Consider the following 22,546-nt stretch of genomic DNA (forward strand, 5'->3'; position numbering starts at 1 on the left):
GAGAGGGGCCCCCTGGCCCTGCACTGACCCTGTGTTCTGTCCAGGTACCCCTGGATCCACCCTGATGCTGCGCTATGTCTGGGGTAGGAATAGGGGTGACCCCTCATGAGGCTATTCTAAGTCCTTTGTCAGCTCTCATGACTCTTCATATTGGAAGGCTTCACCCCACGTCATACCAAATATGATAAAATATACCCCTGGCATATATAATTTTTTGCTATAAAACACTTGAATTTGTATCATTGCTTTTTGAAAATATTTGTCTACCAGCAACTCATTCGATTACAATTAGCTGCAATTAATGGACAATTTCAGACCTACCTGGAATTACCGAAAAGCCAGGAAATCTAACCTACAACTTTTTTCAAATGTAATGGAATTTTTAGGAATTCAGAATCTTATCAAGTAAAGAAGTCGTAAGTATCATCCATAGCATCTGGTGGTGAAAAGTATGCCTCTCCTGCCCGAGAATTCTAGAACTTCCTCCCTAGAGTCCCTCCAGGCTCAGGCCAGAACCCTCTGTGTGAAAGGGACTGCCATGACCCACGGGCATGGACATGAGAACCAGCGACTCTGGAATCCAGAATGAAAATTCTACCACCATGTCTGAAACACAATGCAGTTTATTGAAGATACAGAACAGAGTTCTTTTCTTGGAGTCAAAAAGGGACAAGTACCACTCATGGGAAATCAAAGCACCAGCAGGAGGTGAGGGCTGGGTGCCTGGTTACAAGATGGGGAAAGAGGTGCATGCAGGGGCTGGCTGGGGCTTTCCCATAAGGCAGTGGGATGTGGGGCTGGACTGGGGGCTCCTGTGGGTTGGAGGCGATGAACCCACCTAGCTCCTGGGCCCTGCCGCTTAGCCTGGCTTTGTGGGGATGGACGGTGGTTCAATGCAATCAACCTTCCCAGCCAATTTTGGACTATGACGCTAGTCATCTGGAAAGGGGGGACTCCTGGGCACAGGTCAGCAGCTGTGTTGGGAAAGGGTCCCACGGGGATGTGGAGTAGCACGCTCAGAGCTGCGGTGTGCGGGCAGGTGAAGGGATCTGGGGACATCTGGGGTGCCCCGTTCAGAATTTGTGGTGGGACCGCTGGCTCTGGGAGGAGCTTTGCAAGATGCGGCCTGAGCTGTTGCTGCCGCCCCCGCTGACGGCACAGGAGCCCCCAGAACCGGAGAAGCCCCTGCGCACCACCGAGCCCCCGCCCGAGCCCAGGCCCCCGCGGCCCAGGCCCCGGTGGGCCCCAGCGCCACCTCCCAGTGAGCTGCCTCCCAGGGCACTGGCTCCCAAGGTGCCCCCTCTGCCGCCGTTGCCGCCCCCGCCGCTGCTGTTGTGCACCATCTCTGCAAAGAGCATTTGGGGTCAGGGAGCCTGTGAGGCGCCCTACAGTCCCAGGGCAGCCCCCTCTGGGGTCCCGCCCACCGAGACTCCGCTTGGGGTGGTGAGGGCCAGCCAGCAGCCAGCAGGGGAAGGAAGGTGGCCCTCTGGGACTCAGAGCCCATCGCCCAAGAGCTCTTCCCAGCCTGCGGCTGGGATGATCTCTCCCAGCTCTGGCCCGGGATTTGAGGAACATTATTCCCAGCCGTCCAACCCCTCCCCAGAGAAAGCCCTGGGTCCTCACCAATGCTCACGGAACTCTGGCACTCTCCAGACATCCTGGAGGAAGACCAGACCCCAGTATCAGTGACCTGTGCCGCTCCTCCCTTCCCTAGATGTCCCCGGCCTAAGTCAACAGTAGTTGAGGCTGACATTAAGAAATAGGATGGTAGGTGCTGGAAAAATCATGGCATGTGTTCCTTTCTCCATCTGAGTCAGGTTGGACTTCAGTTCTTGCCCTTTCCACTAACACTCCAGAGAGTAACAGCCGAGGAGTGCTCCCTGGCCTACCCACCCCCTTCCCACTCCTCAGGATCCTCTTTATTCAGTAAATATGACTTGAATCCACATGGGCCAGCGTCCCGTACCCAAGGGCCAGGCTACGGGAACCAACTCTACAGAAACCTCCAATTAAGGCAATAAGAAAGAAATGGCCTGGAAATAATATTTCTGCCTATGACTGCTGTCTGCAGACATGTGTTTTACAGCTAAAACATGAGACAAGAAAGGGTGGAGAAGCCTATCCGAGATAAGGCTCTGGGGTGTCACTGCCACCCGAGAGCACAGCTCTCCTGGAGGGCTGACAGTATCTTGCAGCCCTGGAAAGAAGGAGGCGGGGCCTGTCCAGGCCTTACCATCCCCTCCCGCGGTGAGCACATGCTTGCACGCGGTAGCCAGCAGCACGCTGCTCAGGCAGCCAAGCCACCAGGCCTCTGGGCCTCTTGGGAACCAGAGGGGCTCCCACTAACCTGCACTCCTCGCCCTCCAGCAGCTTGCGGTAGGTGGCAATCTCGATGTCCAGGGCCAGCTTGACGTTCATGAGCTCCTGGTACTCACGCAGCAGCCGGGCCAGGTCCTCCTTGGCCTGCTGCAGGGCGGCCTTGAGATCCTGAAGCTTGGCATTGGCGTCCTTGAGGGCAGCTCCCCGCGCTGCTCGGCATCGGCGATGGCCGTCTGCAGGCTGGCATTCTGGGTGTGGGGCGCCAGGAGTCCAATTTAGATTCCTATACCGAGGGCCTGCCCTATGTGCTTGCTGCCTGCATGTGGGTCCCCTCACACAGGGCAAATGAGGAAACCACAGCCCACAGAGGTTAAAGCCTGGGCCTCCCTCTGGGTCCTAGCCCGTCAAGGAGTGGGATTGGCGACACCTGGCCTCAAGGACCTAGCCCAGCTCACAAGGAGCCCGACTCTTCCTTTATCTTTCTTGCCTTTCATGGTGACTGAGCACCTTCTGAAGACCTCCCTCCTCCAAGAAGTCTTCCTGAATTATCAGAGAAACTTTCTCTCTGCCCTAGCGCATCTAGATGTGGCCTTCCTAGGCTACTCTCCCAGTTCAGTCTTCACACAGTCAGCGTCTTCCCCCAACCTCTCCAGTCTTGCTGGTGTTCAGTATTTCTGACCCACATCAGCCCCCGGACTCCAGGGGGGCAGGACCTTGCTGAGCACCCAGCCCAGAACTGCACTTGGTCAATCTTAGCACGCGTGAGTCTCGGACATGAGTTCGCTGGAGTACATGCTGAGCCCTGAATTACGTGCAAGCGTAAGCCCGCGGTCTCAGACACGTGCTCTTCCTTCTCTTCCCACCTGCTTCTTGACGCTCTCGATCTCGGCCCGCAGCTTCTGGATCATCCTGTTGAGCTCGGAGATCTCATTCTTGGTGCTCTTCAGGTCATCCCCGTGTCTGCCGGCCGTGGTCTGCAGCTGCCCCAGCTGTGTCCAGGAAAGAGTCACCCTTTCAGAAAGCCAGCAGGGTCCTTACAGATCCCCTAACTCAACCCTTCATGTGACAGGCAAGAAAACCAAAACACAGACATGTGACTTGTGCAAGGTCACTCAGCTGGAGGAACCAGGTGCTCTCCTCCCTGCATCCGGGGACCTGTCTTCGAGCGCAATAGCTGTGTATGTGGGCAGACACGCTGCACCCAGCCCTGTGCTTTATCTCATCAGACGTCACAACTACCTGAGGAGAAAGTTGTGATTAACCCCATTGCTGGATCCCATGACTAAACTCATCCAGCTATGGAGTGAAAGTGCTGGAACTTGAATGCACACATTTCAGATGCTGGAACGATCTTAACCAGCAGGCTTCTCCCTCCTTGGGCAGAAAAGCCAGAAGAGTCAGCAGTATATGGGCCAGCGTATGCCCCATTCAGAGGTGAGATGGGAGGAGGGGGACAGAACTCCTGGTGTCTGGGGTCCCTTTGTTCAATCTCCCTCTCCCTCCCCCCACTTCTTTCCGGACATTGGCTTCAGCCCCTCAGTGTGATCGAATCAGATCACACGATGACAAAGTCCTGATTGGTGGAGGAGAAATGGAAATGTCTCCAGCGATAAAGGGAGTACAGCCAGAGGGACTAAGGATTTCTCGACCTTGGCACTACTGGATAACTTTTTTGTTGAGGGGTGGGGTCATGCATTATGGGGTGTTTAGCAGCAAACCTGGCCTCTACCCACTAGACTCCAGTTGCACCCCCATCCACACCCCAGGTGTGACAACCAAACCTATCTGCAGACTTTGCCGAATGTCTCCTGGGAGAAAATCCTACCTTCCCCTCCCGCTGAGAGGCACCAAGTTAGAGCAGAGTCAGAGCTCTCTGGTTAGGAAGGGAGATGCAGGGACGCCTGGGTGGTTCAGCTGGTGAAGCGTCTGCCTTCGGCTCAGGTCATGATCCCAGGGTCCTGGGATCGAGTTCCACATCGGGCTCCTTGCTCAGCGGGGAGCCTGCTTCTCCCTCTGCCTGCCACTACCCTGCTTGTGCTCTCTCTCTCACACATAAACAAAAAAAATCTTTAAAAAAAAAAAAAAAAGAAGGAAGGGAGCTGCATGTGGATGAGACCAGACCCGTGGGGCAGGGCAGGAACCGCCATACTGGAGATATAGAAGAGAATGACTCGGAGGCAAGGGCTGCCCGGGCAGCTTGATGGGGGAGCCAGAGTCCCCAGAGTTACGTGATGGTGTCACCCACCTTGCTCTGGTACAGCGCCTCGGCCTCGGCCTTGCTCTTCCGGGCGATCGCCTCGTACTGGGCGCGGACCTCGGCGATGATACTGTCCAGGTCCAGGCAGCGGTTGTTGTCCATGGACAGCACCACGGACGTGTCGCTGGTGTCTGACTGCATCTGGGACAGCTCCTGCAGAGCCAGGCAGACACGCCCGTTCCTGAGCAGAGCCACACCAGGGCTCCCCAGAACACGCAGAGCCACCAGCTCAGGTGGGGTCGCGTCTGACTGAGGGCCGGGTGGGAAGATATCACCTCAGTCAGGAGCACAGACAGGACTCAATGCCTCCCGGTAAAGCTCTGATGAGCACCTTCTTCTCCAGGAGGAGGACAGCAGGGGGATCAGAGGCCCGCAGGTGGGGAGCAGACTTACGGCATCGTAGAGGGCCTTCAGGAAGTTGATCTCATCGGTCACACTGTCCACCTTGGCCTCCAGTTCCACTTTGGTCATGTAGGTAGCATCGACATCCTGAGGGACAGTTCGGTCACTGTCCCCTCCAACCTGTGGGCTGGCCCAGTCCTGGGCCCTGAGGAAGGGGCCACCAGAGCCTGCCCCCTGGGAGCTCCCACTCAGGGGAACTGAGGCCCAGGCAGACAGATGCTAACAGGACTAGACTGCCGTCTGGCAGGCTGACCTGGCGAATGCCCGACAGAGAGGAGCAAAAGAGGCGAAGGGCTGAGAGGGGCAAGGCGAGCGGGGCTGGGGCACCACACTGGGCCCTGGGTGAGGAGGGTTTGTGAGGAGGGCCTGAGGGCGAATCTAAATTTGCAATACTCAAAGTTTCTGTTTAAATAGCTCCTGGGAATGTACTCCTGAAAAAAAACAAAACCCTATTTCTTCTCTTTGTCCATTTTCTACTCAAAACTCAAGGCCTAATCAGATTCCTAGACCCCATGGGCCCATGAGGAGAAGCAGCATGGCCAAAGTCTGGGAGGCCCTTTCTAGCCTGCTGCATAGACTCTTCAGGCCCTGCCCCTGCCCTCCCCGCTCGGCAGGCTCCCTCCCTGGCCCCGGGCCCTCACCCACACGGCCGACAGGAGACCCTCAGCTTAGCAGAACTAAACTCGTGCTTCCCCTCAACCTTCAAACCACTCTGCTTCAGGAGGCCTTGGGCTGGGGTGGGGGGGGGATCCTTCACCTTCTTCAAGAATACGAAGTCGTTCTCTACGTTTGTTGACCTCCTCTTCGTACCTGTGAGAAAAGAGTCCCTTTCCGATCCACCTTGTCTGGGACGTCCCCATGGCCCCCGAGCACTTCTCGTAAGTAACATGGACTCAGGGCCTCTGGCAGTTTAGCTCAAGGCATGTGTCAGTGCAACGCACAGCCTCCTGGATTCAGGTGAGAGTTCATTCAACGGACCTCACTGAGCATCTACTATGCGCCAGGTAGCGCCGCATAGCGGTGATGGTCATTACTGGACACCGGAGTAGAAGCCTCTTCCTAGCGGGGTCCTATTTTGATCAATCCCAAAGGGCTTCCTGGAGAACTTTGGATTTTTTTAAAACCATTTATATGAGCAAAGGGAGATGACTGAGCGGCCAGGAGCTTTCAGGGGGAGGCGTGTGGTGCCGACTCTGCGGGTAGCACGTAGAGCAGCCCCGTGGGCTCCCAGTAGATACTTCCTGAATTCATGAAAACCAAGAATGCGTCGCTAAGAACGTGCCAGGTCCTGCTTCATGAATTATGTTTGTTTTAACCAATTCCATCCTCCTTACAGCCAATAGGGTCCGTACTACCCCTATCCCCCCTTTACAGGGAGGACACTGCGGCACAGAGAAGCTGAACGTGCTTGCCCAAGATCACAGAGCTCATCAGGGGCAGAACGGGGCTCGACCAAGGCACAGCACGTTGCTACTCACTGAGAGGCTTGTTGACGGGGGAAATAAAATTCCTATTTGGAGGGGAACTTGAAGACGACCTAGCCCAGGAAGGGCAGAGGATGCTTTCTGAGTCTGCTAGAGTCATGCATAAGCTTCAGGGTGTCTTGGAACTCCCCAAATTATATGTATGTATCCTTTCATTAAATTCTCCAAAGGACATCTGCGTCAAGCAAGCCATGAGCCTCTCTTTTCAAGACTGGGATATCGAGAGTCAGAGAGGATGCGGTAAATTCCTACAAGCTTGCAGCCAGCTGGAGCCCAGGCCTCCTGCCATCCACCCTTCCCGCCCTCCAGCCCCACCCCCCACCCCCCAGTCACCGAACCCCGGGACTGGCAAGCACGAACCTCTTCTTGAAGTCTTCCACCGTCTCCTCCATGCCCCTCAGCTCACCCTGCAGCCTGTCCTTCTCCAGGTGCAGCCCATCCAGGAAGGCCTTGAGACTGCTGATGTAGTTCTCAAAAAAAGGCTCAAGGCTGTGGTTGGTGGTATTAGAACCAGAGCCCTGCTCCTGCAGGAGGCTCCACTTGGTCTCCAGGACCTTGTTCTGCTGCTCCAGGAAGCGCACCTGCAGCCCAATGAGAAGAGCATCGAGTCGCTGTGTGCGGCCAGCCCCAGTCATGATGGCTCATGACCTCCCCAAAGTCCCAGGGGTCTCATCGTCTCTCCTGCAGGGCTGCATTTTGAATGCTGCAATAGTTAGTGCTAACCCCGTGTGGACAGTGGTGTTGGTGTGACGTGGGAGAGGCAGAGCCCGACTGCGCAGTAAGGAAACTGAAGCCCGAGAGAACAACAGTCACCCAAGTCAGTAACCAAACAGGACTAAGGTTTCCCGATACTGATGCTTGATGATCTTCCTGCTCTATCATTCATTCATTCATTCATGTATTCCTCCATCATTCGTTCCTCAATCATTTAGTATTTGACAAATAGCAGGAGATTCCAACATCCTAGAGTGGCCGTAGTCCCCACGAGGAGGTTTGCAGTACAGGTGGGTAAACTGCACGAAGGTGGGAAAGAGCAAAAGCCATAGGGAAATGGCTTTCAGGCAGCCCTTGTCCCAGGAACAGGGTCCAGATGCCCCTAGAGTTCGCCCCCTCTGCCAAGCCTGGTTAAATGTAGGGCTCAGCTGCATTAAACTGCACCGCTAGCTCAAGATGACTCAAACTGTCACTTGCTGCAGAACATTTCTGCACACAAGTTCAAGGCCAACTGCATAAACATGTGGAATAAATATCCATCAACCGACCATTCAACAAACATTTGCAGAGCACCAAGCTCATGCCAGGCTTTATGCTGGACACGCAGGACCCCAAGACCTGGGAATCCCCCGGGCAGGATGATGAGAGCTGCTGCAGAGAGCTGCTCCCGGGCCCATCTGGAGGAGCAGCATTGTCCCATCACCTGCCACTTTCTGCGAATGCTTTATCGGGACACCCAGGTGTCTGCTGGCAACGAGCCGGTCACTTGACTTTGAAGAGTTTCACCTTACAAAGGTCTGGTATTCCAATCTTAAAACACTTTTCCTCCTTTGGCTTTGCCCAGGACACAGATGTAGGGTGATGGAACCCCAAAGAGTCCCTACGAATCCTCTCCTAAAGGCCTAATATCGTCCCAGGATCACAAAGAGATTTCCCCACAACACACTCAACAGTATGGTTGAAACCCTCAGTTAGGAGCCACCCAAACCTAATACCCTGCGGTGACCACAACAATTGTCATAGTGGCCCTTGCGTGGAGTATCCAGAGCACAGAAATCCCTAGAACACATCTCAGCCTTGCTTGCACACGTACACGTGTATGCAAATGTCAAATGGCCTCAAAATCCACAGCTCCTCACACTGAAGTCTTCCCGTGAGAACCACCAAGGAGGTACCCCTCACCCCTACCCATCCCACCTCCCCAAACCTCTGCATCCCTCTTCTCAGGCTGATGACAGGTAAACTCTTCTCTCAGACAAATCCAGCTTGGGCAGAGTCAGCCTCTCTGTCAAAGGGGAGCAGCTCACTGTCGCCCTGGCACAGAGAGGGAATTCTGTGCTTGGCTTTCAGAGAGCAACAGTGAGGGGACATCCGTGATGGCAACGAACAAGCCCAGCAGTGCCTCTGACGAACCGCACATGGAGTGGGGGCACACGGAGGGGGCGGTAACTCCATCCAATATTTCCATCATCTGCTGTTACACCACTTGCTGACATGCCACAGAGGACGTGAGGTGTAAGACGGGCCCACAAGTTCTTCCTCAGATTCACAATGAGAAGAAGAAAAAGAGACGATCCCAGTTAAGCCAGGTTTCCTCACTGTCCAGCTATCCCAGGATGGGCTCACCTTGTCGATGAAGGAGGCGAACTTGTTGTTGAGGGTCTTGATCTGCTCCCGCTCCTGGGTCTTGACTTGCCCAATCTGGGGGTCGATCTCCACATTGAGGGGCTGCAGGAGGCTCTGGTTGACAGTCACTTCCTGGATTCCTCCAGGGAAGCCACCAGGACCGAAGCCACTAGGCCCACCAAAGCCATGGGGCCCACCCAAGCCACCAGACCCACCAAAGCCACCAGCTCCACCAAAGTCACCAGGGCCACCAAAGCCACCAGCTCCTCCTCCAAAGCCTCCAGCTCCTCCACCAAACCCCCCAGCTCCTCCAAAGCCCCCAGCCCTTCCTCCAAAACCCCCACCCATCCCTCTTCCACCACCTCCAAAACCACTGCTTCTGCGGGCCCCCCCAAGCTCTCCGGCCCGGGAGCTGCCTCCAGCCACACTGATGGAAATCTTCTTGTTGCCCCGAAGGTTGTAGAGACTCCTGCTGCCAAAACCTCCTCCCATCATGGCACAGGCAGCAGACCCACCACCGCCCCTGCCTGAGCGGGATGTCAAGGAGGACCTGGTGGAGCTGACCCGGCTCTGGCCTGCCACCACAGCTGAGTGGCCACCGAAGCCCTGGCGGCGGCCCCCACTAGAAGATCTGCAAGATTGTTGGCTGTGGCTGGCCTGGCGATTCATGGCAGACAGCAAGGTATTCCAAAGGAAGGACGGATGGAAAGGCTAGAGGAAACTCAGACACCTTCTGAGGTCCTGGGCTGGGGATGGCCCTTATATGGGGCCAGGGAGCTTGGCTGGCTTATGATGCCAGCCAAATAATTGAGGTATTATCAGCTTTGGTTTGCCTGGCAGCAAGAGGTTGAGTCCAAAATTCGTAACACACCTTGGTAATCACCCCAAATTTCCAGATTGCTTTGTTTTCCCAGGGTTACTCACCTGAAATAAGCTCAAGTTGGGAGAGGGGCCATCCTCAGGGCTGGACACAGCCCCTAATCCCCAAGAGACTTACAGTACCACCACCACCACCACCACCACCACCACCACCACCACCACTCCCCAGGAGTGACAGGTCAGCATTTCTCTATCTGTCCTGTGTTCCCACAGCCACTCTGCCAGCCCAGCCAGAATACAGGGATGGGTGCAAAGCCCCAGTGAGGAAGCGGGGGGGAGGGGAGCAGGAAGAAGGAAAGAGCCAGGAGGAGAAAGACCGAGGAGGTGGGGGGAGATGCAGAAGTTAGCGAAGGGACAGCAGGTGCCTCTGGGGCTCTTGCCAACCAGGGAGGAGAAAGTTCAAGTGCGAAACACACATGGGACAAGTTCTCAGCCACGAGGGCTTTGGAGGGAGAGCTGGAGTGGGGTAGGAGAGAAGGGTCAGTCTGAGAAAGGCAGGCATGTGCAGTGGACTAAGAGGAAGTACAGACCATGGCCAAGGCCCATGAGAAGGAGAGGCAGGTGGAGAGAGGGGCCCACAGGGAGAGGAAAAATGCACGAAGCCCACTCCAGCCAGGAGGAGGGGTCTAGACCACCTGGTCCAGGACCAAGAGACCACCAGCCTTTCCTCTTCCAGGCTCACATTAGGAAACGAATGCAAGATTCCCAAGGCGGCCTCCTCTCCTTGGCTCACCTGAGAGCCACTACCTTCCCCATCTTCCTGCGTTCCTCGCCAGGAAAATTTAAGAAGAATGAGAACAAAAAAATCACCTCCATTCTGCAGCTGGGCAGTGGCCACTGAGCTTGACTCAGACTATTTGCAAGTGAAGGCTCTTTCCCATCTCAAGCTTTTTGACATGTCTCTTTATTGATCATCGTGACGTCTACTACCGGGCTAGTTACACCCAACACATCGCGATCGAGGAGACTGGTTTATACCAGTGACCCACCAAACCTTAGAGCAGTTCCAAAACACTTCCAACACGCCAAGTCACAAAGACCCTCAAGGAAGGCAGGCTAAGAAAGTTTGGGCAAGTGGAGTTTCTGCCTGATCCAGCTCTCCCACCCTCAGAACTCTGGGTCCTCAGACTACCAGCCTTTCCGCCTACAGAGACAAGCAAAACACAGCACGCGTAGTGTGCCTTCCCACTGACGCACACGTTCGGACATACATACTCACAAAACCCACATGCTGTCATCTCAGTGCCCTGCCCCGTGCTCTCTTTNNTCTTTCCCTTTATGTCACAGACAGGGGCTGCCCTCCTTGCCCCCTTCAAAACCAGGGTGCCCGCCCCATTCCTCCAAGGCCTTGATTCTTGCTGAAAGCATCTCGCCAATCTGAGAAACCAAGACACGGCAACTGGGTCTGAACAGGGTCACTGACTGAGAATTCACAACCCAGGTGCTGTCTTGACACAGCCAACACCGGAGCCTTCTCCTTGTACCCAGCTTCCCCCTCTGCACAACCGGGGCTTCAGACTCGAGCAGGGGCTCATGTTGGACCTACCGAAGCCCAGGGTTCAAAGGAGGTATGGGCATGGGAGAAAGGAACCCCAGTGTCCTAGCCTCGTTTCCTCCACAGCCTCAGCCTGCTGACATCTGTGATGCCGAGGACAGAGTCAGCCTGGGGAAAGCGGACAGAGGGTGGGTTGGTGGCCGGGAGCTGTGGGAAGGGGACTTTATAACAACACATAAAGCCACTCTCTTCGCAGGCATATGAGGCTGGTCCTGACTCCAAAATCCAAACCGTGCCTTTCCAATGTGGCCCATGCCTTCCTCAAAAGAGACCCTGGAGCAAATGAGGAAATGTCTCACCCTGTCTTCCTGCCCCTGCTTACCATTTTCTCCGATCCTTGCTAGTAAGGGAAACACTGCAGAACAATTCAGTGGTTTCCACCCCTTGATAGCTGCCAATGACCTGGCCCAGTTTGAATATGCTGACAAGTCAGTTTGCATTTCAAACATCAAGAACAAATTCCAAAGAAATCGGGGTGGAAGTTTGAGGCTCTAATGAGGGCCCATCCCAAATCCCTTCTTCCTGGAAGAGCCCACTGCTAATCCCCACATCTGCAGACTGTGAAGCCCAGACGCTCTTCTCTGCGGCCGCCTCTTAGGAAGAGGAACTGAGTGTGCTGCTAACAGAGTTAGGCCAGCTGGGCCTTTCCAGCGGGGAGGGCACAGGGGCTCCCAGAGAGCCATGGGGCCCTGCAGTCCCTCCTCTCCATGGCCATGGCTATTATGCTTTCTAGACCAAGGCTCCCTCTGTTCTGGGGAAGCTGGGTCCCCCCTGGGGGAGTTAGGGAGACAGAGAAGAAATCACTCCTGAGTGCAGGGAGCCCCATCTTCTCTGGGGAAACAGGGTGGTCAGATGCAGGGGCTCAGGCTTAAGGACCAGCTTAGCAACACATCGCACAGCAGACGGCAGAGCAGATGACGTAGGCCAGGGCCAGCAGGGGGTGAGCGGGGCTGGGAAGGAGTTGAGGAGGGAGAAGTGCGCAGGGCTGCGTCAGGATGGGGGGCACTGGGTCAGGAGGCCGTGGGTCGGGGAGTAAGGAACTGAGCTCTGGTGTCCGGGACAAACTGCACCCTGTGGTCTGCGATCAGAGAGAACGTAGCTCCGTAAGAAACTATTGTCTCATACCAGGTGAGCTCTGAGCCAAGTCTCACTGAGGGACCAGCCTCGCTGCCTCTAGAACTCGGCAGCTGCAGGCCTGAGGGACAGGGCCCCTGATGGGCGGGTGGCCTCCTCAAAGGGCCCAGACCCTGCCACCCGAGGAGGCCATCAGAGCAGTGCCATGGAAAGCAGCCTGGGGGCGCCTGGGCGGCTCAGTCGGTTAAGGGTCTGCCTTTGGCTCAGGTCCTGATAACAGGGTCCTGGGATGGAGCCCCTGCATCGGGCTCCCTGCTCAGCGGGAAGCCTGCTTCTCCCTCTCCTCCCCTCTCATGTTCTCTCTCGCTATCTCTCTCACTATCTCTGTCCCTCTCCTTCTCAAATAAATAAATAAAATCTCAAAAGAAAAAAAAAAGGCAGCCTGGGCAGAAACAGGAAGCCCTGCTCCGAGGCTCCGGATGCTTCTGGGCTGCCAGGTGGCCAATCAGCACGGAGCTGAGAACCCCTGCTTCGCCTGTGGAGCAGAGCGACGGGGAGTCGGGAGGTGAGGCCGGTGAGGGCTTTATAAACGGAAGGACAGATGTGCTGTGTTAACTGAGGGACGGTAAGAGCGGCAGAAAGGCAAGCCGTGGCGTGCTGGCCGAGCAGTGGGCTCGGTGACTGACACGACAGACCTCTTCCCGCAGCCCTACAGGGAAGGGCCCAGAGCTCCGTTTCACAGAAGAGGAAACCTGGGACTCAGAAGTTCAATCACTGGTCCAGGGCCACAGACAGGAAGTGGCCTCCAATCCAGTTCTGTCCCAATCCGGAGCCCATGTTTGGGGAAAGCCATGCAAGACTCAGGTCTCCGTGTGTGGGCTCCACAGGGAGCTCTGTGTTCCCACCCAGAGCTCAGCTCATGGAACAAGCCCTGACTCTGAACAATGGGGTCGGATTTGACCAAGTTTGGGAAATGGGGGATGAAAACAGCCTGCAGAACAGGGAGAAAAGGCACAGACAGGACCCTGCTCTTATCTAAGCATGGTCCCCGGCAAGGACACTTGGCATTAGTTCCCCATCAGAGGGGACAGTTTGTGCTGCCCCATCTCCCTTTTTCTTCGTCAGGCTTGCAGTCCCAATTTTGCAAGCCAGTGGGCCACACACAGCCAGACCCATGGGCCACCCTGACACTGAGCGGTTCACAGCCAGTAGCCCCAACTCTAAATGAAGCCCTAGTGTGAGGCTTTCCTGCCCTCCCCCCGACGTTCTCCCTGGCCACCCCTTCCTGAGCACCCTTCCGTGCTGGGCACTGTGTTGACCTCTTCCGACTGGTTCCCCTTCTGTCCTAGGGACCATGAAGCATCCTCTGACTTAAAGCCCCCTTCCCCTTTTCTTTACACCCAAACTGACCCATAATTTAGGAACGAGCAAGCAGCCCAGCCACACAGTGATGTCTTGTATGACTAGCCTGGCCCCTTGAGCTCTCCTAACAGCTCCTGGGACACCACTGTCCCTACCAGGCCCAAAGTCAAACGAGAACGTCTTTCTTCCCCTCTACCAGTGGGAAAGTCCACGGCGGGCAGGCCCCATACCTGGGACAGTCCCTATACCCTCAGCGGCCGGCCAGCCTTGTACCCCTTGAGAAGTTCTTGTTTCCAAAAATGCCAAGCCATAGTCTCATAAGCGTATGTGCCAACACTTAATAGCATCTGACATTTATAGAATATCTTCAACTTTTTAAAATCCTTTCATTTATCTGAACTGACAGGCATATGGGCAAACATGCCACACACAGACACACACCTTCTTGTGACTCACACTCACAGACTCAAACAACCTGTAACCCCAAATGAAAACGACAAGAGCATTAAGCGTGAACTAGGTTTGAAGACTGATACAGTCAGAAGGCAAATGCCGTCCCAACCTACCCTCTGACTCTGCTTTCTCCCAAGAGGCTTGGCAGCCAAAGCTGGGAGCGAGGGTCAGGCACAATGCTCAGAGAACCCAGGCAGGAGTCTCCAGCTCTTGTTTCCCCTAGGACTTCATCCCCTCCGAGAGATACATCAAGGACCACCATCCCTCCAGTCGTCTCTCCAAACATCAACTCATTCACTCAGCAATCATCTGTTAAGCAGCTACTTGTGTCAGGCACCAGGCTACCCAACGGGAATGAGATGCTGCCCAAGACAGGACCCATGGTCTGGAGAAGCTCACCGTTGTCCTGAAGGTGGAGTCAGTCATAGAAACACCTCCTTATATCACCTCGGGGTCAGTGTTTTTGACAGCAGTGCTATGGGCCTAAGGGGAAGAAAGGCTATGGAAGGCCTCACAGAGGAGGTAATTTTGATGGGTGTTGAGGAATGAGTAGGAGCAGGCCCAGTAGTTGGACAATAAGAGAAAGGCATCCCTGGTAGAGAGGAAAACATTTCACATACAGGTGGGGGGCGCGTTGGTGAGGGCCTGCACATGCTTGCAGAGCAGGGAGCACGGAAGAGGAGGACAGGTGAGATGCAGAAGGAGCCAAAGGTGGGGGCTGAAAGTGATCGCGATGGGCTCTCTGTGCCGTGCTGCGGAATCCAGACTTCACTCTGTGGGCAGTGGCCCTCAGGGCTGACGACACATCAGGACTCCGGGGCTGCTTTTAAGAATCCAGGTCCTCAAGCCTCACTCCTGACCTCCTGAATCAGACTCTCAGAGAATGGGGCCAGGCATCGGTGTTTTTTTAAAGCTGCAGTTTGCTTCAATTCGGATGTACTAATTCCTATCACATCGGCAGCCGTATTAAAGGAGGAAAACGCACATCCTTATGGAAGGCTCGGGGAGCAATAAGAGAGAGCCGTCTGTCCTGTCTTCAGACTAGATAGAGATTTCTGTCTAGTCCAAGAGGCCGGGCCGAGCAGCCGGCCTCTAGATGCAGGTCACGTGCTGAAGAGTGGGAGGCATCACCAGAGTGCTGGCAAGGGAGCAGGGAGCTTCGAAACACATCGCTGAGAAAAGGCAAGAAAGGGCAAACCACAGCCTGGGGCACACAGGTATGTGATGGATCTCAAAAACATCATGATGAGGGAAAGAAGCCAGACACAGAAAGAATGTATTCTGTATGCTTTCATTTACATGACATTCTAGAAGAGGCAAAACTAACCCAGAGTGACGGGAAGCAAGCCTCAGCCTGGGCCTGCGGGCTGGCAGGCGATGGACAGCAAAGGGGCGTGGGAGAAAATTTTGGAAGATAACCTATATTTTGATTGTGGTCGTACTAACAAGGGGATATACTTTGTCAAACTCATTGAAATGTACTCTGAAAATGGCTGCATTGGTATTGTATGCAAATTACTCCTCAATGAAGTTGATTTTAAAAAGGGGACAAGAAGAGGAGGAAGGAAAGACTGAACACTCATGTTGAAGAGAACATGAGCTCTGAGGTGTCCTTTGCAGTAGATATTCCAAGGACATTGACTGCCATTCTTTGTCACCATATATACCAGACTGTAAGTCCCTTAAGAGGATAGCCATGTTATATTCCTCTCTGTGCAGCAACTGCATGGTACGTGGAAATGGTGCTTGACGGTGCTGGAGAAATTTAAATAAATAGATGAATAGAAGGAAGTAGGCCAACTCACCCAGGAAGACCAGGTAGCAATGAAAAGAACAGTAGATCAAAGAGAGGACCCAGGGAAACAGCGATGCTTAAATACTTTTTCATTTTATTTTTAATTGTGAAATATTTCAGTCATACGGAAAACAATATAGCCAACGCCTGTGTGCTTACCACATAGGACGACTCCCTTTTAATCTCTCTGTGTGCTTAACCAGATGGACATCTCTCTTTTAATAATTAAATGTTATTTAATTTGATGTATGTATAGGGGGGAAAATACACAAGAATCAACAGCAGATCTGAACATGAAAGGTAAAACAGTAAGCCTTTTGGAAGACTCCAGAGAGTGTCTTCACGACCTTCGAGTATAGAGCAGAGTATGGGACACAAAAAGCACCACACAAAAGAAAAATATGATGAATTTATAAAATTAAGTAATTCTGTTTATCAAACAGCTCCATTAAAGAGTGAAAAGGTAACCGAAAGAGTGGGAAGAAATATTCATATATCTGACAAAGGACTCATATCCAGAACATATAAAGGAACCCTTGTAAATTTGCAAGAAACATAGAAAAATGGGCAGAAGATTCACATGGAAGAGGATACCCAAAATGGCCAGTATATATATGAAAGGAGCTCAACGCCCTCAGCCACTAGGGGACGTGTCAATTAAAATCACAAAGATATACGATAGTACCCCCTCCAAAAAGTCTAAACTACCGAAGAAAGGAAATATGAAGTGTTTGCAGTATCTGCCAGAGCTGAACCCACCAGATCCTATGGACCCAACAAGTCTGCTTCTAGACACGCTCAAACCATTGAGCGCATCACGTATTCACCACAAGACGTGTACTAGAATATTCATTGCAGGATTGTCCATAAGAGCTGAAAACTGGACTTGAACACTGTGTCTGACAGTAGCGGGGTTTGTAAATCACCGGGTTTGGCCACACAGCTGCATACTAATGAGAAGGAATGATCTCCAAATACGACGTTGGTTTTGGAGGAATCCTGCTGTACTATGTCCAGCACAAGAGTCCAGACACAAACTGTATGATTCTACTGATAAATGCTTATAAAGTGCAGGAACATTTACAACTAACCTATGCTGTTAGAAATCAGATTAGCCCTTTCAGGGGTGGGGATGGAGTGGGAGGGGTCGCTGGAAGAGAGACCAGGGTGGGAATATCTGGGGTAATGGGAATGTGTGTTTCCTGCTCTAGGGGCTGGTTACATGGAAGGATGGAGAAGGTGGAGGTGCTGGGGCTGAGGGGTGGGGAGTGAGAGGCACACAGGAGTATCAGAGGGTAGGTGGCCACGGCAGGTGGTGAGAAGTGAGCTCAGCTGGGGCAGAGCCAGACGTAAGGAATAACAGCAGATGCATTCTTCTTTTCCTCCAGCTCCAAGCGGTGGGAATGTGTCGTATAGAGACCTATTTTCCCTTTGTGAAAGTTTGAATCATTCTGCTTTATCCTAAGGGAAGTAGTTACGCAATCTCAGTAGCAATGTTTAACCTAACCTCAAGGGAAAGAATATGTAAGATCCTTACAGATGCACAGTCGTGACATGCCCCACACATACTGCTGAACAAAAGAAAAGAAAAAAACAAATTATAAGAACATAGAGCCACCTCCCACTCAAAGTGTTACTTAAGAAACATCTCAAAGATAAGAGACCTCCAAAGGTCTCTTTGTAAAGATAATGACCATGAGGGTCAAAGAGGACATGGAACCTGTTCAAGTTACACAGTGAGGACAGATAAACCCCAAAGGATCATCCAGCAATAGGTAGGGCTCCCATCCAGTGTTCTTTCCATGGCTCAATCACTGAATTATCCAGGCTTCTTTCTCTGGGGCCCCTCCTTCAGTCTCGGCCCTGCGCCCCAGCCACCATGCCTAAGGCCCAGCTCTGCTGCTGCTGCTTGCCAAGACAGATCTGGTCCCCAGACGGCTCTGTGGGAACCAGGGACCATGCACCACCTCCTTCCAAACCACCAGGTCTCCCTCCATTGCTGAAGGAGCCTCGTCCAGGGCTACCTCTCATGCCCCTTCCCCCAGCCCCACACAGCCTTCCTCCAAAGGCGCCTGAGCACCCCCACGCTAACCCCCCCAGCCTGGGCAGCACTGGACAAGATCTCCTTGCTCCCCCCAAGGCTATACAGGCTCTGGCTGCCAAAGGTCCCCCCTATCAATGCACAGCCTGTCAAGGCAGGTTAGATGAAGGTGTCCCCCCCACAAAAAGATATAATCCAGGGAGAGCAGAATTTGGTGCTCAGACAATGGGCCGAATCTCTCCCCCACCCTATTCTGCTGCTCAGCCCTCAGCTAGAAGCTCCTTTTTTTAAAGATTTTATTTATTTATTTTATTTATTTATTTATTTATTTATTTATTTATTTATTTATTTAAGGGAGAGAGAAAGAGCAAGTGGGAGAAGCGGCAGAAGAGGAGGGAAAGGGAGAGAATCCCAAGCAGACTCCGCGCTGACTGGGAGCCCAACATGGGGCTTGATCTCATGACCCTGAGATCATGACCTGAGCCAAAACCAAAAGTCTGACGCTTAACCGACTGGGCCACCCAGGTGACCCCTCAGCAAGAAGCTCTTTTCAGTAAAGCTACATAAACACGTGCTACTGTTCTGGAGGAAATCAGTGAGAATGCTTGGGAAGAAGCACAACTTGTCTGCTGTAGGGACTTGAGTGTAACCAGGTAGACTCTGCCCTCCAACGCCGTACCAGCCACCAGGACTTGGCACTGACTTTGCGAGGCAGACTACTACTCACTAATGGTGCTACGCTTCCTAAGGACAAGGCTATATTGTATTGCAATCCCATAAAGAAGCCCATCTCGTATCCTTTCCAATGAGTTCACTACTGGATAGTGGGGGGCAGGGGGGGTGAGAAGACGCAGAAATTGAGATGCAGCCTCCTTCACTGCGAACTCCCCATCTTGGCAAAGGGAATGGGAGGCACACCCAGGACGTTGAGAGACACAGAGACCCTGGAGCCAAGGCAGAGATGGGAGCCTCGGGACATGAGCACAAGATAAATTTCAGGCGATCTTCACACACACACACACACACACACACACACACACACCATGAGACCTCAGGGCCAGCACGGCTTTACTGACACATTACGATAGACTAACTTTATCTCATTGCCCAGTAGGCCAGACGATACCACAGGTGTAGGGAAACAGGGTCTCAGCATGACGCCAACTGGGTTGTTCATGAGGCAACAATTTGCTTCTTTTTATTGTCAAGAGTATTGCACGGAATTGAAGTACTATGGTTTGTTTATCTCTTCTCTTCTTGAAGGATGTTTGAGTTGTTACCAATTTTTCTGATTATAAATGGAGATGCTACAAACATCCACGTACATGTTTTTGTGTAAATGTAAGCTTTTAGTTCTCCAGGGCAAATACCCAGCAGGGGGATTTTTGAATCGTTTTTCCTTTATAGCTGATTTTCTTTTTTTTTTTTTTAAGATTTTATTTATTTATTTGACAGAGATAGAGACAGCCAGCGAGAGAGGGAACACAAGCAGGAGGAGTGGGAGAGGAAGAAGCAGGCTCATCGCGGAGGAGCCTGATGTGGGGCTCGATCCCAGAACGCTGGGATCACGCCCTGAGCCGAAGACAGACGCTTAACCGCTGTGCCACCCAGGCGCCCCTATAGCTGATTTTCTTTCCAGGACACCGAAGCAAGGACAGCTGTGCAGAGAGCTCACATTTACAACTGCCCTGCACGTGCTCAGAGTAATAAGAGCATGATGCCGTGATCACAACCCAGAAATAATTGGACAGTTTAGAGCTTGAGCCAAATCTAACAAGAAAGATTTCACAGAGATCAATGTAAAATAAAACCCTACAGATGTACTCAAGCAAAGCGGCTGTACGGTTCAGCACGGGGAAACAGCGTCCTGATGGCTTGTATAAAATGGCGCTAGCTCAGGATGAGTCAGCGGCGGGAAGGAGCTGCCAAACTCACCTACGACGTGGGGGGATACACAACGAGAAGCCCCGTGCCCACTCTTCCTGGGCTAGTCAGGCCACTCTCGGAAGTCTGGATTGGGCTCCAGACGTCCAGAGGATGCGATGTCTATGGGAGAGCACCCAGGATGCCAGGGGAGCTCCCCAACGCAGAGTAAGAAATGGAAGTATTCCACCTGGAGAAGGAATCCAACGAAGGGCAAAACCACTCTCAAACATTTGTAGACCATCATGCACAAGAGGACTGAGGGGGTGGCCATGGAGGGGGAAAAACTTGGACCAATGAGTGGCATGGATAAGGTAGGACTCAGCTGAGCATGCCCTGTGAAGGAGAGGAGTTACCTTCCCCAGTCAGGTGGGCTGCTGACTGTGGAATGGTGTTTCAGAGAAACACCATTGTCTTACAGGGCCTCTGAAGTCATTTCTAGCCTTGAGTGTCTGAATCTTCAGAAAATAACAGTGGTAACCCTTGAAAAAATAATGGTAATATCTCCCATTTATTGAGTGCTTGTCTTGTTCTAGGAGCCGTGCTGAGCTCTGGCATGCATTATATTATTGACTCAGTCCATCGGTCAACAAGTCAACATTTTCTGTCCAGTATTATGTAACATTCAAACAATATATGACACAGTCCCTCTCTTTAAAGAGATTATAATCTAGTTGCTACTCAAAATTTGACACATACGGTACAATATCTATATAAATATTTTCATTTTATAAAATACTTTCAAGTATATTATTTCGTGTATTCTTTGAAACATCCCCGAGAGGCAAACATTATTTTTATTACCACAATATGAACAGCTAATATCTTAAGTCACTCTCTTCCTCTGTGTGTGCCCTGTTTCCAATCTGCTCATCATGAGTCTAGCTGCAATCAAGAGAAGACAATCGTCTCAATTTTCTTTATTTTTATTACCCTCTCATTCCAATAATAAGGGAGTTAAATTAAAAACAATAACCCAGAGGCACCTGGGTGGCTCAGTCAGTTAAGCATCTGAATCTTGATTTCAGCTTCGGTCACGACCTCAGGGCCGTGGGATCAGGGCCCACGCTGGGTTTGGCGCTGAGCGCTGAGTCTGCTTGAGATTCTCTCTCTTCCTCTCCCTCTGTCCCTCCTCCTACCACCCTGCTCCCACACTCTCTCTCTAAAAATAATAATAATGATAACAACAATAATAATAATAATCCATGTTTTTAAAAAGGAAGCAAGTATTCTAATCATCCAATGAAAAATACTCCCCAGCAGCTGAGACAAAAAGGTAAACATGCTAAATGTTAAATTATGTAAGTTTTATTATCCGTAAAGACCTTAAGACTTTTTTGTTGTTCTTGGTTTTAAAGGGAACAAAACAGAATGGACAAGGTCCGCGTCTTTTTTCAAGTTGAGCTTTGAAACAAATGTTTACTTGATCTTAAGCAGGAAATCTGTGAGCACATGCAAATAGTCAGAACCAAAGGTGGGACTAAGAAGTCAGGTTTGGAGGGAGTGATGACAAGTGTCAGCCTCTTGAAATAGAAGAGTCCCCTGGTGTCTGGACCAGATTTCAGAACCAAGGACAGAGCAGAGATCTGATTAAAGAAAACCTCTGCCTTCAGAGACCAAACATATTCCACCACCACCCCCCATCTATCATGAAAAAAACAAAACCACGCAGATGACACCAGTATACCATGAAAGTGACAAGCATGGACTCTAGGGCCCGACTACTCATGGTCAAGCCCTGGCTGTACCACTTGCTAACTGCAGCCTTTGGCACAGAGTGATCTTTATGTCTTCGTGCTCCTTTTTCTCATCTGTAAAGTGAGGACAATCACGCCTACTCATAGGATCACTGTGAAGGTTAAATTATTTATGTGTGAAATTCTCAGAACAATATCTGAACAGGTGGAAATCCCTAAATAAAACTTGGTTTCATTTCTTGGTTTTCCAGAGCCTTGAGATTTCAGGATGTGGGAAGAAAAGGGAGGCAGAATGCTGCAGAGTCTTACTGGGGAAAGGGGCAACTACCATTGAATCACAAGGAATGAGGACATAGGGACAGCTTTTGACCATGTTCTCCCACCACTGTGGCCCAAAGTCCCCAAGGGAGGTGATAAAGAAAGGTTGCCCCCTGCGGTGACCCAGGCTGGGCACTGCAGTTAGTCAGTGGGCAGTCACTGAGCCATTTGGAATTCTTGGCAAGGATTACTGGTGCTAGTACAGAAGAGCTCCAGCCCCAGGGTGTGGCCTGCCCTGAGATAGATCCAGAAAGAGTGAGGCACAGCGTGGCAGTTGGGCAAATTGTAAAGTCTGACCCAGTTGGCTTACCCCCAAAGACTCCCTCAGCACCCTCATTCTCTCTTCATCTCTCACTCACTCCATGCACAGCTGCTAACATAACTTCCTGCAGGCCACATTTTGAGTGTGTTGCCCTCTGATTTAGCAAATATCACAAGTCCCTATTATTCTGCAAAACTCATAGAGTCAAATCCATCATCACATATTACAGTTTAATAAAGAAAAAGAAAGAGAGAGCAGAGAGGAGGCCAGGCAGTGTTTATACACAAGGGGACAAAAGGTGGTGGTGGAATGGGTGATGGGCTCAGGGGCAAACTCCTAACTTGACAATGTCTACCTGGGCCCCTTCTTGGTTTTGAGCCACCAA

The 22,546-nt window shown here is 52.1% G+C and overlaps 1 protein-coding gene across 1 annotated transcript; it reads right to left on the reverse strand.

Moving 5' to 3' along the window:
• Positions 1-1,073: 1,073 nt before the first annotated feature.
• On the reverse strand, positions 1,074-9,294 carry LOC103675657 (keratin, type II cytoskeletal 3-like). Its single transcript, XM_040641956.1, is given in 12 exon segments — positions 1,074-1,345; positions 1,624-1,658; positions 2,348-2,519; positions 2,522-2,567; positions 3,183-3,308; positions 4,565-4,729; positions 4,970-5,065; positions 5,736-5,763; positions 5,765-5,788; positions 6,823-7,043; positions 8,803-8,971; positions 9,014-9,294. Coding segments are annotated over 12 exon segments (1,635 nt in total).
• Between the last annotated feature and the right edge of the window lie 13,252 nt (positions 9,295-22,546).

This window comes from Ursus maritimus, unplaced genomic scaffold, assembly GCF_017311325.1.
Source record: "Ursus maritimus isolate PB19 unplaced genomic scaffold, ASM1731132v1 scaffold_26, whole genome shotgun sequence".
In the NCBI taxonomy this organism is placed as follows: domain Eukaryota; kingdom Metazoa; phylum Chordata; class Mammalia; order Carnivora; family Ursidae; genus Ursus; species Ursus maritimus.